The sequence below is a fragment of the Sinohyriopsis cumingii genome, chromosome 8 (genome assembly GCF_028554795.1).
Source record: "Sinohyriopsis cumingii isolate HCF-2022 chromosome 8, ASM2855479v2, whole genome shotgun sequence".
NCBI lineage: Eukaryota > Metazoa > Mollusca > Bivalvia > Unionida > Unionidae > Sinohyriopsis > Sinohyriopsis cumingii.
In genome coordinates, this window is record NC_142968.1 from 20609202 (window position 1) to 20628378 (window position 19177).

General features: G+C 35.2%; 1 protein-coding gene across 1 annotated transcript; it reads left to right on the forward strand.

The window, feature by feature from the left end:
• The first annotated feature begins 5459 nt into the window (after nucleotides 1-5459).
• On the forward strand, nucleotides 5460-18318 carry LOC149793103 (uncharacterized). The gene is made up of 4 exons (XM_089968950.1): nucleotides 5460-5631; nucleotides 8789-9031; nucleotides 10127-10249; nucleotides 17489-18318. Exons 1-4 carry the CDS (start codon nucleotides 5553-5555, stop codon nucleotides 18316-18318), a joined length of 1275 nt encoding a protein of 424 aa, XP_089825076.1. The 5' UTR covers nucleotides 5460-5552.
• Nucleotides 18319-19177: the final 859 nt, after the last annotated feature.

The following is a 19177-nucleotide window of genomic DNA, read 5'->3' on the forward strand; positions in this document are numbered from 1 at the left end:
TCTAATCATGTACTGCCTCACACTCTAAAAAACCTTACACTCTAATAATTCGCTGACACACTCTAATAATACAGTGCCTTACATTCGAAAAAAAGCACTGCCTCACACTCTAATAATGCACTGTCTCACACTCTAATAATGTACTGTCTCACACTCTAATAAGCCTTACACTCTAATAATGCACTGACACACTCGATAAATACACCGCCATGCACTCTAAAAATGCACTGCCTCATACTCTAATAATGTACTGCCTCACGCTCTATTAAGGCTTACACTATAATAAAACACTGCCTTACACTCTAATAATGCACTGCCTTACACTCTAATAATGCACTACCTTACACTCTAATAATGCACTGCCCCACACTCTAATAATGTACTGCCTTACGCTCTAATAATGCACTGTCTTACATTCTAATAAGTCTTACACTCTAATAATGTACTGCCTCACAATCTTATAATACACTGCCTTACGCTCTAAAATTGTACTGCCTCACACTCTAATAATGCACTGCCTTAAACTCTAATAATGTACTGCCTTACGCTCTAATAATGCACTGCCTCACAATCTAATAATGTACTGCCTCACACTATAATAAGCCTTAGACTCTAATAATGCACTGACACACTCTAATAATACACTGCCCTACACTCTAATAATGCACTTCCTGACACTCTAATAATGCAATGCCTTACACTCTAAAATGCACTGCCTTACACTCCAATAATGCACTGCCTCACACTCTAATAATGCACTGCTTCACACTCTAATAATGTACTGCCTCACACTCTAATAAGCCTTACACTCTAATAATGCACTGGCACACTCTAATAATACACTGCCTTACGCTTTATAACGTACTGCCTTGCACTCTAATAATGAACTGCCTCACATTCTAATGATGTACTGCCTCACACTCTAATAAGCCTTAAACTATAAGAATGCACTGACACATTCTAATAATACGCTGCCTTAGACTCTAATAATGCACTTCCTCACACTCTAATAATGTACTGCCTCACATACCATGACTTTACCTCAAAAGATGAAACTAAATTTATGAATACATATAAAATAATTATTCCAGAAATTATACGTTATCAACGTTGTAATGCACAACTAATGAATTTTATCTTTATCATATTATGAATATGTTATTATAAAGATGCGTACGGTTCACCTAACAATATGCACTGACAATCTAAACTCTCAGTTCAAAATCTAATTACACAGTTCGAAATTCACATCCGTTGAACAAACGCTTTTACGGCCCCTTCCGGTGACGTAACTGTGTTGCTCTGTTGTCAGGTGTTTTGCTTTTGCTGCTGCGTATGTTGTTCTCTTGCCCACTACGTTACTCTGCTGCCAACAATGCCGCCCTGTATCCAGATATGTTGATCGTTTCCAACACTGTCGCCCTTTTACAAACTATGAAGCTATAGTGCCATTCAAGTTGCCATTTTTGCTAGCTACGCTACCTTACCAAACTAAACTGGTTAGCATATTATATTCGAACATCAATATCGATCAAATATATTACATCAGATGAATCATAAACAACATATAACATTACGCTGTTATTGCAACAAGCTTTTTAAATACATACTATCTTTTAACTTTGTACTTCGATATAAATATCTTAACAGTAAAGTACAGCAAACTGACTATTTTTCATATCCAAACAAGGTAAAATTTACCGGAATAACACATATCCGGAATAAAAGATAAAATTATACATCCATGCGAGACATTTAAGGTATCCATACAATTACAAATATAACTTCGTAGACAAGTACTCACCCCTATGGCTATAGTAAACTGTAAAGTAGACACTACCTGACAAGACCTTGAGATCACTGTGCCTGCACATAGCATATGCAAGAATGTGCTAAAATGAAACACGTGCAAAACTCAAGGGTAAAGTACATGTGCATATCATGAAGTATGGGTATCTCGCTGCCAATGACTTAATACGAGATGCAACTATTACACAGTATCCCATTTTAGGATACGCACTGCTCATTTGAATAGCACCAGGAAGTGGCTAGAAATGGTGCCCTAAAAATTGCCTGCTCGATCCTTCCCTAGCCAGCTACTACAAAGAAAAATATGAAGCTCATTCCTCTCACCTTCGGCGCATGGAACGTGCGCACACTTTTGGACACAAAAAAGGATGCTGACAGGCCGCAGATGAGGATTGCTCTGAGAGGAAGACAGCAAGCCAGATCCAACATTGACATTGCTGCCTTGAATGAAACCCACATTGCAAGAGAGGGCGAACTTTGTGAAAGGGGCGTTGGCTACACCTTCTTTTGGAGCGGAATAGTAATTGAGGAGTGACGTGAGACCGGAGTCGGCTTTTTATTGAAGTCAATGTTTGTTAGCAAGCTAGTTGGACTTCCAAGGCTGTGAATAACAGGCATATGACCATGAAACTCCCCCTGTCGAATGGATGAATGCATGTCACGATCTACGCTCCAACCATGGACTAGGAGAAGATTCCCATTCGGTGGGCTGATCACTTCAACTGCTTCCTGAACCACCCAACACCCATCAATTATGAAGCCACTGGTCTTTTGAAAAGTGCTCTAAGAACCCCTTCGTCTTGCAACACAAACAGAAAATATTAGGGAAAGACTTTCTGAAAGGTTGTCTTTTACAATTATTATCTTTTAAATGGAGGTGTCATTTCAAGCGAGTTTTGCTGTAATAATAGTGGTACAACAAATTATTAACCTTTCAATCGTCGAGTATAATTTTCTTGAGGTTTATTTGAAGTCTTTCGTACAGTACTTTGTATGCCATATGATGCTGGACTTTTTCCTTTAGTAACTAGTCTCATCGAGTTCAAGTGACCAAATAACTGATGTTAAATTTTATTGTAAAGCAAGAACATTCTTATATATATATATATATATATATATATATATATATATATATATATATATATATATATATATATATATATATATATATATATATATATATGGCGCCCCCCCCCCGGAAAGTATCAATTTCAAAATGTGTAAACAATAAAAAAAAATTAAAAATGCGCCCCCTGAAATCAGCGCCCTAGGCGGCTGCCTAGTTTGCCTATATGGTAGCGCCGGCCCTGTATATATATATATATATATATATATATATATATATATATATATATATATATATATATATATATATATATAATTTTTTACAGTGGCTCATGAGTTAAATTATTTTTAAAGTGGACTCTTATGTTGCTCAACTGAACTTTTAATGTTTTTGGATAGCTATAATTAAGCAAAACATAAGAATATCATTCACATCGATGGAAGCTCATAGCAAAACAAGTTCATGCACTAGTTAACCACATGTTCATGCATATATTTTTCATGCCCGAAGGTCAAATGTGACACAGTGTGATGCTCACAGTACAAAGGCAGTAATTTTCCCCCTTTGATAATTGTGAAAACATTGTGTACTAAACAGCTTGATGGAATTCAAACTCGTTGCCATCGAGATCTTTTTTTAGATATTCTACTCGCCTTGAAACCCTACGTATAATGATATAGGTTACTAGCTCTTCTTTCTAGCCGACATTTGTATTTCACTATCTATGCACTGCAAAGTGACCGGGGGTGGGGGTGGGGTGGGTTACACGACTCACATCAATTTCAAGAACAACACACGCTTTAACATTCACAAATATAATTATATATTTAACTATTGAGCAATATCTGGAAATGTCACATCGTAGCCTTAGGTTAGGAAATTTGATAGGGAACATTTTACGAAACTATCACGTGCCACTTAAACATACAGTAGGTTCACTGCTAACAACAGAAAAGGATGTTAAGACTTGAACTACAGGTACAAAAATGCACTAGAAATGCTTAGATCCATTGTGTAGCTCATATCTCTTTTTTCCATCTTTTTTTTTAAGCCATGCAGAGACTTTATGAAAAGTGTTCAATATAAAAGTAAAAATGTTATCAATTACATTAAATCAATTATCTGCTATCCTCTTAGTTTGTGATTTGTACCAAGGAAAACGTATAAACATGTTTGTAAATGCATGCTGAGACCTTTGGATAGCTAAACAATTAATGGCGCGGACAATTTGCAATAATTATTTCAATTTCAGTCATTGTGAATTGTTGGCTCACAAGCAATATAAAAGAATATATGCAAGGAATGGCCGAGGTCCGGTTGTATCTGTCTTAACCATTCCCTAAAATTTTGTTTATTAACTTTTGATTTCAAGAATCCAAAAAATTGAAAATGAGAGAGAGAGAGAGAGAAGATTATATTTCATAGCAGTCATTTTCAAATGCATGTATGATTATATATAATACGACCCATCCAATAAAAGGTAACATTCTAAAAACACTCATGTCACGTGATATTTATTAATTGATCAAACATAAATATCTTGAATGGTTCACAGCCTTCAATTTGCTTTGTTCTTTACCCTCTCGAAAATAAACTGCGATGTGCTGTCCTTGCTACTGGATATATATTAATTGATATTACATGCACCTATATGATATGACACTACGTCTTACATTATCTAGTTTTTCTTCTCTATATAAAGAAAATGGGGTGGGGTGGGTGTTGGGGGTGACGGTGGTGGGATGCGGTGGGCTTGAGTAATAACACCAATGACATAGTTTACTGAGTCCACCTCCCAACAGTTAGAATATCCACTAATAGCTGGCAAGAATACCAAGGGTCAGTCATAAATTACTCCATATTTTTATCAGTGTTATCGAGATGTAGTGTCCACTGTTTCCCTGCCATTATCTGAAGCACCTGCCAAAGCAAGATAGCCTTAGACAGTCATGTACAGCAGCATGGTGGATTACCACAACTTTTAACTGAGTGTAGATCTTCTCTACTATACGTTAATTGTATTATGCTCGCTTTTTTCGTCACCAAAATCGGTTATAAATACAAAAATCGCAATGCATTGGAGTTCGTGCAGACAAGTACTCTTTTCTTGGAGAAACACCTCAAACCCAAAATGTAACAAAATAAAATTACGTCTGAAATTATGAATGTAAATAATGTATATGTGTCAAAGAACGTATACAGCTGATGAATTATCACTCTTCGATATATTCAATCAGCATCATTTGTAGCTTCGCACCGCATGGAAAATAGTTGTACAGCCAACGGACGGAGAGACAAACAGACGTTACAAACATACCTGTGTAACAAACCAAATACCTATCTTCTTACCCACCTGTCTACGTATCTGTCCACCGACAGTATTTTCGTTTGGATGATATCTGCTTAAATTCAGTAATATCCTAGAATGAGTAAACCTTACTGTGTGATACTATACACCTGTTATTCTAAATGTACACGCTGTATGATAAGTATCGAACACGGAGAAAACCAACCGCTAACAATAGCTGGCACTCATTTGTTAAATAGTTTTATCAATAATGGAAAAATGGAGGACATAATTTTTGACTGTGTCAATGAATCGACTTTTTAAACGTCTTCAACAACAAAAAACTGTCAAACTTATTTTGATGTGAAAATATGATTGAAAACCAAAGAAATGGTGCCGTTGACAATATATCGGTTGATGATGTCATTGTTCATCGAAGTTGCCATCATTGTAAGTGTTGGAAGTCAAGGTAAGTTTTAATAATTCTAGATTTCTAAGCAAGTTGATATTATTCCATTTCTTAAAGCATTTAATACTTTTAGATATGCTAACACTGAAATAAAATTATATAACTAGCAATGTAAAATCAAAATGGGAAACTTACCGCATAACTCCACCATAATTCTTGAATTGAACCAATATTAAGTGAACTGTAGCAACGAAAGTTCTTTTAAGTTCTTCATCGAAATCGGATGTGGTACTTGAGCTTTGATCAACAAAGCTCAAGTACCGCATCCGATTTCGAAGAAAAACTTAAAAGAACTTAAAAGTGGTCACCTCATGTAACAATGTCAGTAACTTTTATATATATGCATTTCTGCTCTTTGGGTTAATGCTTTTGTGGTTTTTGTGTTTTTGTAGGCTTTTGAGTGAATAAATTTATTTTATTTCATTTGTATTGTGGTTGTTGTTCTTTTCTTTCCTTCTTCCACAAAGCGACGTTCATTTACAGTTTTAAATTGGAATAACATAAAACTAAGTAATTAATATAAATATTTAATACAAAACAAAATTAGAAAAATTGCACTTAATACGTTTTAAAAGACGTGATTTACATAGAGGTACAGGAAATCTTGGCATATTTACATCTGTCTATTTGTTGGGAAAAAATAAGAACAACAACAACAATAAGCATGGATACTAAAAATTGAATTTAAAAATTAATGGCCCCCTATAATAAATTAGATAGTTACATTTAAAAACTATATATAAATTTAGTTGTTTAGTAAAAACGCACACTGTAGTTTACTATAGTCATATTTGTTAAGCAACACATTTCTATCTTTTCAATATTTGTGGTTTAGATTTACTCGCAAAATTGTTGAAATGTATATACCTAAAACCTTTTCATCTTTAAGGTGCTTGCCATAATTATATCTGCAAGAATAGACATCTTTACTGTAGTCCTTATTATAGTGAATATACATCTTTATTATAGTGAGTAGACATCTTTAGTATAGTCAATCGACATCTTTGATGTAGTGAATAGACGTCTTTAGTATAGTGAATAAACATCTTTAGTATAGTGAATTGGCATCTTTACTGTAGTGAATATACGTCCTTATTATAGTGAATAGACATCTTTATTGTAGTGAGTAGACATCTTTAGTATAGTCAATCGACATCTTTGATATAGTGAATACACGTCTTTAGTATAGTGAATAAACATCTTTAGTATAGTGAATACACATCTTTATTGTAGTGAATAGACATCTTTAGTATAGTCAATCGACATCTTTAATATAATGAATACACGTATTTGGTATAGTGAATAAACATTTTTAGTATAGTGAATACACATCTTTATTGTAGTGAATAGCCATCTTTAGTATAGTGAATAGCCATCTTTAGTATAGTGAATAGACATCTTTAGTATAGTGAATTGGCATCTTTACTGTAGTGAATATACGTCCTTATTATAGTGAATAGACATCTTTATTGTAGTGAGTAGACATCTTTAGTATAGTCAATCGACATCTTTAAGATAGTGAATACACGTATTTGGTATAGTGAATAAACATCTTTAGTATAGTGAATATACACCTTTAGTGTAGTGAATAGACATCTGTAGTATAATGAATACAAATCATTAATATAGTGAATAGACATCTTTAGTAAATAGTCAGTCTTTCAAAGCAAGCCCACTCAGAATTAGGTTTCACGAAATTATCGTACGTTTAGACACTTGTCTGCTTCACCAATCCTAGGTTAATGGCGAACTCCGAATATTTCCGTAGCTTCCACCTTAAGGCCATCTCAGATTTGAGTCCTCGTTAGCGCATGTAAATGATAATAGGCTTTCTCCTACTATCAACATAAGGCAGATACATTTTGTACTCGAGTCAAATTCGCACTTTCAAGTCAAACTTTAAATCCATGCATTCGAAACTGCATGTGTCATCTCATCAGCATATATATATACAGTAAACCACAAAACATATCGAAGTCTATCGGACCCTTGAATTCATATCCTTATATTCTAATATCTTTTGAATATAATCTTGCAACATGCTTCGTAATATCGGTATTTATTTTATATACGCAAGCTTACAGTAAACATATATTAAAGCTCGAGGCGAAAAACAGTTTTTAAGGCAGCAATTTCTACCTACAGCGATATATGATAAAAAAGATTAAGCTAAAACCTTTCAAAATATTTTTACGTTATTTAAAGCAAATAAGAAATACTAATCAAATATTATAATGCAATAAAGTTATTGTGTTATATTTGTGAAGCTATAGTCGACGGTTTTAAAACAACAACTCGGCAACTCTAAATTTAAGCAGTCCTAAAAATAATGTTCTAATAATTAAATTATTAAAGGGAAATGACGAGTTGTAGCGATGACGTAATGAAACATAACAGTCAATACGACTGATTACGTAAATGCAAAGACTATTCGTTTAAACGGTATCTGAAAACTACGTAAAGAATATTCGTTTTAGCGGAATCTGAATACTTCAAGCCAGTTTCAGTAAGATAACCGATATTTATAATGTAATTAAAACATTTCTTTTTTTCTTTATGTATCTCGCACCTTAAGGCTAAGTAGTTTTTAATTGTTGATCATTATTGCAAAGTAGTGATAAAAAACATAAGTAAACGCCGGAACAAATATTTTCACCTTGACATAATAGTGACGCATTGCTATAACGTAGTAATTCCAGCAAGACAGCACTTTGCTATCATACAGTGAAATCGTTTGCTTGAGTTATTATTGCTATGCACTAAATGATCTCTCGGATTTAGCGAGAAGGACTTCGCCCACTAATAACGATGTAAATTACTTAAAATCGCGTTTTTCTCTACCAAACATGATCATCTTGATCAATGGAATATATTTGAGAAATTTTTGAAAATTTTATATAAATATGTCGATAAAGTTCGCGGTTATAACGACTTGAGATTGCACATGTTATGTAGTCAAATTAGACTGCTTGACCAACCATTTGACACACCATTTTAATGCCTGTCGAACAAATTATTCATATTGGGGCGATGAGATTAAGGGGTCAGACCTTTTGGATGCATTTTATGCGACAGATGGGCAAATCAGACCGGGAAACAGGTGTTTACTTTATCCGACAGCCAGTCAAATGCATGTATCCCTTTATTGCTTTCTCAGACAGCCAGGCGAATGCACTGAATTTGATGAATCTGTGGACTAACATTGCTGCCTTTATGAATATGAATGCAAAATGCGGCCAGACTCAGTGGACCAGCACGTGCCCTAGCAACTGCAGAGTTCAGGACTCAAATGGATGTTACGTGTGCAGTCCAGACTGTAAAGCTGTTGCTGGAACTATGATGGGAACTGGGTCAGGGGAAGGCATAGCACCAGTCCAAAGCCCAATGCAACAAATAAGTGGTTAGTCGTCTGCAAACTTCACTTTGTTAAGTGTTTTTCCTTCATAATGTCATAAAAAGCATAGGCTTAAATATATTTGATTCTCGTCTGCAGTTGTGATAAATTTATCAGTTCTGAACCAACAAAACCAGGACCAATATAATCTTTCTAAAACTGTTCTAGTCTTTTACTTCAATGTTTTTATGTATATTCATTTTAAGAAGTTTTAATACAAACAACTAAGGACAACTGTAACAAAGTGTCTTGTGGTGACAAACATCTTGAAATCTATGGCATACTTTTCTACAATTGATGGATACAGTGTGGAGCCTAATATATGGACTGAACATGAACTAAACAATAAACCTGAGATACTTCACTGCCTCAACATCGCGAATCGTCATGCTTTCTACTACAAACCACATCGAGCCAACCCACCCCATCCATAACTCCTTGAATTAAGCCCCACTACAGACACATAAGTTAAAATGCGAAATCCGCCAATTATATAATACGTCTTCGTGCTACGAACGTATGTAGGAAGTTCGGTCCCAAAATATTTGAAAATATCGTTGAAATTATCATAACCTTGGACCCTTTACTAGGGATCCCAAGGGTGGAAGTCATGCATAACGATCCTTTAGCGGACGGTTACCCTTATAAGGGCAACATAAGTATAAACAAGCAACCTCAACCACATGGATACTGATTTGTTTTGGAAGTATTTTAAATTGCTTTAGTTTAGAATGTTTTCTGAGGATACAATCTAAATTAGTTGTCTTGTTTTTGTCTGCGAAATCATATAGCCTTGGAAACATTGCTGAAACTTATCAACGCAAATGTTTTACGGAGACAATACCACACATAGCCAAGCCATTTACAACCAAACCCTCTTTAGAGCTGGATAAAATGTAAAATAATTATCTGCAATGTACGTAGCCACATCTTAGTTTCAGATATGTCAAGTGTGGATTTTTTAGTTCAGTGCTCAGCATTGTTGTCAAATAACAAACCTTCTAATTATAAAAGCAGTCTAGAACTTCTAAAGTATGCATGCGCCCTCAAGAGACTGACAAGAGAGATAAGTGAGTTCCATTACCTTATATATTCGAACAGAGCATCACCTTCAGGGAACCCAGATGTGTCCAGGGGTACAAAATGTAATGAGCTGCCCATTTATGTGTCTGAAGCAGGACAGCAATGGGTGTTTCATCTGCACGTGCGAAGTGGTTTCAACAGGTAACGTAGAAAGTAATGAAACACAGATTATCTAACACATTTTGTGCAAATGGCAGAACTTATGATGGGGAGTCTGTTGTTTTTTTCCTAAATCCACTCTTAAAGACAGTCACCTTGGTAGTATAGAAGTGGCCAATCAAAGAGCAACCGCAAATACATTTTGATTTTGTTTCTGTTACTGGTTTTTAGAATTCAAAGTGTGCTAGAAAACCGATAAAAACACAAAACGTTTGAAAGACAGTATAGCAGCTTCATTTTAGTCGGCTACTATGCTAATGATAACTTTGAGTTAATGCACAAAAATGAAATTATTCAAAACAAATGCCACTGCTCAATAATCTTCCACTTCCGTACTACTATGTCCGAATTACAAAATAACAACGGTGTAAGCAAAGCATTATTTAAAAATGCAACAACTGCACTTGAGCTTACAACTGCATACGTAAAAGTCAAATCAGCTGCGTACGCAAAGTGCACATTCTCTGAGGAGCAAATAATTCCACTAAACATTTGATGGTATAGTGAATAAATTAAATAACTGATTTGTATGCAAAAGGATAACTGGCCACGGAGCTGAAATTAGATGGCAGAGTAAACGTGTTTTTCATGCTGTCAAGGGTATCGAGTTGGTGAGTTTTATCTTGATGTTTTTCATACTGTCTAGCGTAATTATTGGGTGAGTTTTATCTTTATGTTTTTCATACTGTCTACTGTATTGATTTGGTGACTTTTATCTTTATGCTTATCATATTGATTTAGTATATCGGTATGGCGGGTTTATTCTTTATCTTTTTCAGACTGTCTAGTGCATCAATTCGGCGAGTTTAATTTGTAGATTTTTCATACTGTCTAGAACCAAATGATCATAAACTAGTTTCCATTTGCAGATGAAAGGTATATATTTTCATGTTTCTTTTTCTTTATACACTGTTGTAGTTTTTCTTTTCCTAAATTTGTCAATTGTTTTGCGGGGCCCCGAGTGGCAGAGTGGTCTAAAGCGCTCTCCGTTACGGATCACTGCCATCTCACCTCTGTCTGCGTGGGTTCGAGTCTAGGATTCAGCCAATGTGGGTATGTGAAAAAGCTTGCCAGTAGCTTCTCGTGGGTCGGTGGTTCTTTCTGGGGTTTTCCCGGGTTCTTCCTCCACCATTAATACTGGCCGCCATGTATAGCCTATCGTGTGCTGAAAAATGGCGTTAAACCCTACAACAACAACTACAACAACATCAATTGTTTTGCGGGAATACTGTGTTTGTCATCGTTTAGAAAAATGTCCTATCAAAATCATTGCGATATTTTGCCTCCATAAAGTATTAGGTCGATGTATAATTTAGGACATAGTTGCTGATCGTGAAGAAAAAGTGTGTGTATTTTTGTCAGTTTTAGGAGCATCTGAACTTCGATACGGCACTATGTTCTTAAACTAAATAACAGAAAAGAACGAAAAGCGACAAGTTTTATAAAATTGAACAAATAATTTATTTCCATAGAATCAACGTAAAAATTTAAAAATAACTTACAGTATAGTGAATTAAATCCTAAATAATCATACACATCCTATCACAAGACCAAATTTATTATGTTCCAAATGAATTTCGACGATGATCCAAAATAGGTTCCACTATTTAATTTGTTGATGTACATGTGGTCTTGAATGTGCTACAATGCAAATTGCCTGCAATGGGGTGATGTATAAACGGTCTAATCATGTATCACTATAATATAATCCAAATTTGTCCTTGTCTGAATTTATTGTGATTCCAAATTAAAGTTTTATTCCAATAATATTATCGAGCACATTGTAATTCCAATGAATAATTATTTGAATAAATAAATCCGCCCAGATTAAAAACTAAAAACAGCAATAACACTGATTCTACTTCGGATTCCAATGCAAGAATGAATAATTTTTCAATTAAACAAGATTATATAAAATGCTAAAACACGATAATAGTACCAGGTTGTATGTCAGTTTCATTCCTAAAACATTCAACTTGTCAACCAGATTACGTATTTCCAAGCGAAAACGTATATCCTACATCCAGATTGAAGTAAACATGTTTACTTCTATAAATAATGCTCTGAATGTTTAATATATACTCATAGCGAAATATTAGCTATGTATTATATTGTTTCACAGGTCAGGTACACCATTAACTGGAACTTGCTTGTACAATGGTCAAGTACAAATTACTGATATACATAACACATAACCATTGAGAAAACCAGCAAGTGATACAAATTAAATATATATAACAACTTTAATCATTCAATTTTGATAGTGGATAACGTAACTGTTTATATTTGTATTAGGGTTATTTTTATTTCATAGCGACTAGTAAGTTCTGCAGTTTTTTTTAGTTGCTCTTGTTTCTTCAGTAATTTTCTTTTCTTCGTATGGAACAATTTTTTATATTCTTGTTCGAGTGGATAGTCCTTAAAATGATCATGCAGGTCTTTGCAAATCTGCAAGCCCACCCCTAATACATACCCCGTGTCAATAACATATCAAAGAAATTGTATCCGCTTACTTTATGTCTTTTATATTATCCAACTAATAATTTTTCACTGACATATGCTAATCATGCAAGGTATTAATTCTAATTACGGGATATCTGATTTTGGTTTGTTGGTTTTTTTGTGTTGTTTTTTTTCTTCTTTTTTTAATATAATTCTTTCATCAAATTCATTGTCATTTGTTCACCCTGCGAGCATATAATTCTCTGTGAGCATTATTTATATCTGTTTGATATCATATTAGTTCCGCCACGAATTTTACTTTCAACTGGGATCATACTAATTCCACCAAGAATTCCACTTTCAATTACGCCATACAGTGGCGTCGCTAGGGGGGTGCGGGGGGTGCGAACCGTACCGGGTGACACCATCTCAGAGGGGTGACACCAAAATGAAAAATTGCAAATTTTACAGAGCACACACTGCTCGGTCTAGTCGGATTTCATAAGCGGATAACCGATGATAGTTAAATACATGACTAGCACGCACAGCAGTGGCGTCGCTAGGGGGATGCAGGGGGTGCGGACTGCACCGGGTGACACCATCAGAGGGGGTGACACCAAAATGACATTACTAAGGATTCTGTATGGTCTGTTACGGAAGGAAGACCATGGGGGTGACACCATGAGCTACCGCACTGGGTGACACCAACCCGAGTGACGCCACTGACGCCATAGCCTGTCAATAATTTTAACTTTATACCTGAAGGTTTTGTCGATGCATCATGTGATAGTATTTGCATGGTAATTATGGTGCAGTTGGGTTAGCTTTCAGGTTGTCATACAGACATTGCAAAATGCTTTCAAATTATCAATCAACTTCAAGGTATATTTTTAGACCTGGTAGCGGAAAAATCAACATGTGTGTTTAGTCTTCACTGGAACTGAACAATGCAGAATACAAATTACTTACGATAGGTCAAACTGATATTTCATTGAACCTGTCAAAACTATAGAAGAATTCCTACCGATAAATGTCTATATGGCGGAAGTGTTGATGCATTTTTTCAAAATGTTTAACTTTTAACGTAAATTTTGTGATGACATTTTATTTATAGGTTTAAAAGAATGTCGTTTGAATCTGTAACAGCCAAGTAAGCAAATCATTATTTTCACCGGAATCTCTTTTCTTTCTTTCCTTTATAAATCTATGAAGCACAGAATCATTGCTGGACCAGGTATATTTTCTGTCAGTGTTTGGTATGATAGTCGCTTCATTATCTGTTAATGCCTAACTAGCTTCTGAATTCAAAGGTTGCCATGGTAACCGTATAGATTGAGAATAAAACGTGATAAGGATTTTGCATATTTACCATGTAAATTGAACTCATTACAGTCTATTCATAAGATTGTGGTGGAAAACTTTACATCAACCAGTTTTCTCTCAGAGATAAGACACATTTCTGAGTCTAAAACATTTTTGTTTTCTTCAGCAAAGACCAATGGTTTGCGTTTATAGACCTTTCTTCTTCGTACACTTGTTTAGCATGTTTTCCCTACAATTTATAACAAACCGTTACGCAAACTGCGCCTCTGCAAATGATCAATATATATACTTAGTCAAGTTTTACTATGTAAGCACCTGCGGATCCTTAAATGGCTTGATGGCATACAAAATAAACAACAAAAACACAAAAGAAAATAGACAGAACAACTACAATATCGGCTGTCAGGTTTTTAATATCGATACATGGCATTTCAGGGAGGTCGATAGCAGTGCTGCTTTTCAATGGGACATACTTTATAATGGGACATACTTTTTAATGGGACATACCTTATAATGGGACATACTTTTTAATGGGACATACTTTTCAATTTTCATAAGGAAAAACTATATCTTGTCAATCGTCAATTTGATACTTCTCGTACTCTTTTAAGCGAATTGAGAGATGAGAACCTCGAACAAAGGATTCAATAATATATCCATTATAAGTCGATCAATACTATATCCATTATAAGTCGATCAATACTATATCCATTATAAGTCGACCAATACTATATCCATTAGAAGTCGACCAATACTGTATCTATTAAAAGCTTATCAATACTGTATCCATTATACGTTTATCAATACTGTAGCCATAATAAGTTTAATAATACTCTAGCCATTATAAGTTTATCAATACTGCATCCATTATAAGTTTATTCAAATGAGTCTTAAAACTAGCTGCGTAGTAATTTGCTTTGTTTCCCATCTCGCTATTTCCACAATCAGCAACATCGTCCTGATTTAACATTAGTTCAAATTGGACTAAACGTAGTATAACTTGAGTACAAATTGGACTCAGCTGAGTCTGGCATTAGTTTAAGTTTTAAGTATAAGTTTTTCATTAATCTCAGATACCATTCTGTACTGGATACCCATTGCAATGTGTCATACAGCATTCTGTACCGGATACCCATTGCAATGTGTCATATAGCATTATGTACTGGATACCCATTGCAATGTGTCATACAGCATTCTGTACTGGATACCCATTGCAATGTGTCATACAGCATTCTGTACCGGATACCCATTGCAATGTGTCATATAGCATTATGTACTGGATACCCATTGCAATGTGTCATACAGCATTCTGTACTGGATACCCATTGCAATGTGTCATATAGCATTCTGTACTGGATACCCATTGCAATGTGTCATACAGCATTCTGTACTGGATACCCATTGCAATCTGTCATACAGCATTCTGTACTGGATGCCTGTTGCAATGTGTCAGATAGCATTATGTACTGGATACCCATTGCAATGTGTCGTATAGCATTATGTACTGGATACCCATACAATGTGTCATATAGCATTCTGTACTGGATACCCATTGCTATGTGTCATATAGCATTCTGTACTGGATACCCATTGCAATGTGTCATACTGCATTTTGTACTGGATACACATTGCAATGTGTCATATAGCAGTTTATACTAGATACCCATTGAAATGTGTCATTCTGTACTGGATACCCATTGCAATGTGTCATACAGCATTCTGTACTGGATACCCATTGCAATGTGTCGTATAGCATTATGTACTGGATACCCATTGTAATGTGTCATATAGCATTTTGTACTGGATACCCATTGCAATGTGTCACTATGTACAGGATACACATTGTATTGTGTCATTCTGTATTGGATATTCGTTGCAATTTGTCATTCTGTGCTGGATAAACATTGCATTGTGTTGTTCTGTACTGGATACTCATTGCAGTGTGTCATTAAATCCAGGATAAACATTCAACTGTGTCATTCTGTATTGGATATCCATTGCAATTTGTCATTCTGTACCGGTTACCCATTACGATGTCTCATTCTGTACTGGATACCCATTGCAATGTGTCATTCTGTACTAGATACCCATTGGATTGTGTCATTCTGTACTAGACACCCATTGTAATGTGCCATTCTGTGCTGGATACCCATTGCAATGTGTCATTCTGTACAGGATAAACATTGCGCTGTGTCGTTCTTTACTGGATATGTATGTGTCATTCTGTATTGGATATCCATTGCAATTTGTCATTCTGTACTGGATACCCAATGCAATGTGTTATTTTCTGATTTAGGATTTAACAGGCATAATAAACTAAACATTTAACATTAAGACTAATTGCAACATTAGCGTTATATTAAGTAATTAACCAATGACTATTTAATTATTTCTGATTCATTTTGCCATTAGTATAACTTCATGTGTTTTGCATCCAACATAGTTTCTAGGTTGTTTGTCTTGTCTATAATTTGATTTCAAAGGTGTGCTTAAGCACATTCAGCTATTTCTGTATATCTTACTCAGCCATCTCATTTCTAACGCAGTTGTTTGTTCTAAAACAAGTGTCATGAATCGCATACACAGTGGTTGGTTTTGTTATAACTATTAGTCATAAGCAGGTGCTAGTTTGTAATGTGTGTGTGTGTGTGTGTGTGTGATTTGGATTTTAACGTAGCTTTAACAATTTTCTTAAATGTTTACAATCAAAAATGTTAAAAGTCAGGAAATTCGAACTACTAGTGCCAACTCCCATCTTTAGCTCAAAATGCGACCTTTTAATTAAGGCAATATACGTGTATTCCAATATTTTTAATGTTTCTGGAATAAAACATGGGCATTGGTAAAATGCAAAGTACGCCAATATAAATGTGGTCCAATATGCTTGCATTCGCTGAAAACAGTTACAGTTCAGCCTGAAGGCCTCTCAGCAGATATATCAACAGGTTCGACTTGACTTCAGCGTCAAGTAGTCATGGGAACATGACGAAACTCATTAATCAGAGATTAGAAGTTTTACTTCAATCTGATTCTTCATGTGAAAATTGTTGGTAATCTTAGTGCCTGAACTCTGAAGATATATGTATGCTTTGTTAAATTTAACCTTTGTGATAAATAAGGATTATCGGTCGCGCTATGGTAAGCGTTAGTGACTTAAAATCAGTGGCTTGCGGGTTTGAATCCTTTCCTCTCCAACCCGGATCAATTTATCTTTTGAGTCACTAAGCAAGACACTTTATCCCCATTGCCTTGGCTGTAAATAATCTTTAAAGTATTGACGTATTCATTGACACAAACCAATAGAACATTGCAATAAACAGCTGTGGATAATACCGTTAAATAATTATGTACTATAATGATATAGAAAAAAATCTCTTAATGGTAGAGTCATTAATCATTCTATATCGAAGAATTCTTGTCATTAACTGGTACCGAAATACTCTCTTGTCATTGCAGGGGATTCCAATGAACCACATAACAATCTCCAGACCATAAAACATACCACTGCTATGCACGAAGTGAGCAGCCCTGTAATGAGAAATACAAGTATGGACAGTTTCACTTTCTCAGCAAAACCATCACTAATACCATCAAGGACTACAACGAGTCTATCTGAGCAAGAAAAGACACTATCAAGCACAGTGTCGTACACAACAAGTAAACAAAATGGATTGACACAAAGTACAACTGATCCACTGAATTTATTTCTTGCTGAAACTGGGGCTTCAATAAAGTTAAGTGCTTATGATTCTCAAAATTACGTTATTAATCAAAATAATGCAGGAGTGCTGGTTGAAAACAAATACACTAGCTTTTCTTCTGGAAAGAAAAAACACCCTTCTATATCCGCTTTCAAGGATGAAGATTCCCAAACTTCAGGTCATAGCAATATTGTGGTACCAACTACTATATTAGGTTCTCTTCTATTCGTTACTATGGCAACATCTCTAGTATTGTTATTTCTATGGAGAAGAACCAAATACCAGTTGAAGAGAGAAAAGAATGAATTGTACTTTGTACAGAAGACTATGCGGCAAGATTCGAGATCACCCATTGCCAGGAATGAATTTTCAGAACCAGTATATGCAGACCCAGGAAAGGGCAACACCCCAACTTCCATTCCGCCAGAAGTTCCACCAAGAACGCCACCCGTGACACCGCTCACCCCGACAGCTCCGTTTTTCAAGGACGGTGTGCTAACAATAAGCGATAGAGTCCCTTCTAACGAAATCAAATTTCCAAAGGAAACAGTAGAATTTAGGAATGAATATCTGGAGCTCATTTAAATCCCAAAGATGCTTGACTTTTATGTTTTATGTAGAAAACCCCAATAATGTTTATAAAAATAAATACATTGTTTTTGAGCTATACGAGATTGTAAGGCTTTGACTTTGATTATAAATAGGTCAAGGTTCAGAATTTTCTCCGAGTTAAAAATCCAATAAAAATGCTGAACATCTTTCTAGAGTTGTCTCCCATCGTGTCCTCAATTATGATTTTAAGAAAATCAACTTTACATTGATTTAAGCAGACAAGGTTGATGGCCAATCAAATTTTTCGACGTGAGAGATTTGGGTGCTGGGAGACAATAAATGATTTTAAGCTATCGTCCACATATTACAGATCTCAGGATCGATCACTGAATTGCAAAGTTACCAAGCCAGTGTTTGAACCACAAGACTTCATAAAAATCCTTGAACTGGTTATTAAATAGCATGTTAATTATCTGAATGTATTCTATCACTGAGTCTGAAATAAGCCCCACTAATTCCAAGAATTCTGATCACACACACTGAATTTGTAAGGTATTGTCTTCTACTTTTGTATTTTAACAGTTCGTTCATTATTTTGGTCATAAGCTTCACGCGCTCACGCGCGCCGCGCACACAATGTTTGACCTCACCCTTGAATATTAGTCGACGGATTGTCGATTGAAGTTGCCGGCAGAATAAAGAACTAAGATACGTATTATTATTTAACCTCAGAAGTCAAAATTCAAAATACATATAAGCGAAAATCACTTCTTTTGAAATTCTTCTGACTTAGTCCGTGGCCGAACCTGCCATACAAATATACTTTGGTTAAGCAGTATTATTACTCAGATGTAAATCATTGATGCCTAGAGAAAAACGTTGGTCACCATAA

Bases quoted from the DNA above. Each gene is read 5' to 3' on its own strand.
- LOC149793103 (XM_089968950.1), top strand. From the start codon at position 5,553: ATGGTGCCGTTGACAATATATCGGTTGATGATGTCATTGTTCATCGAA. The intron at 5,632-8,788 runs GTAAGTTTTAAT...TTGCTTTCTCAG, and splicing joins TGTAAGTGTTGGAAGTCAAG to ACAGCCAGGCGAATGCACTG. The intron at 10,250-17,488 runs GTAACGTAGAAA...TTGTCATTGCAG, and splicing joins GTGCGAAGTGGTTTCAACAG to GGGATTCCAATGAACCACAT.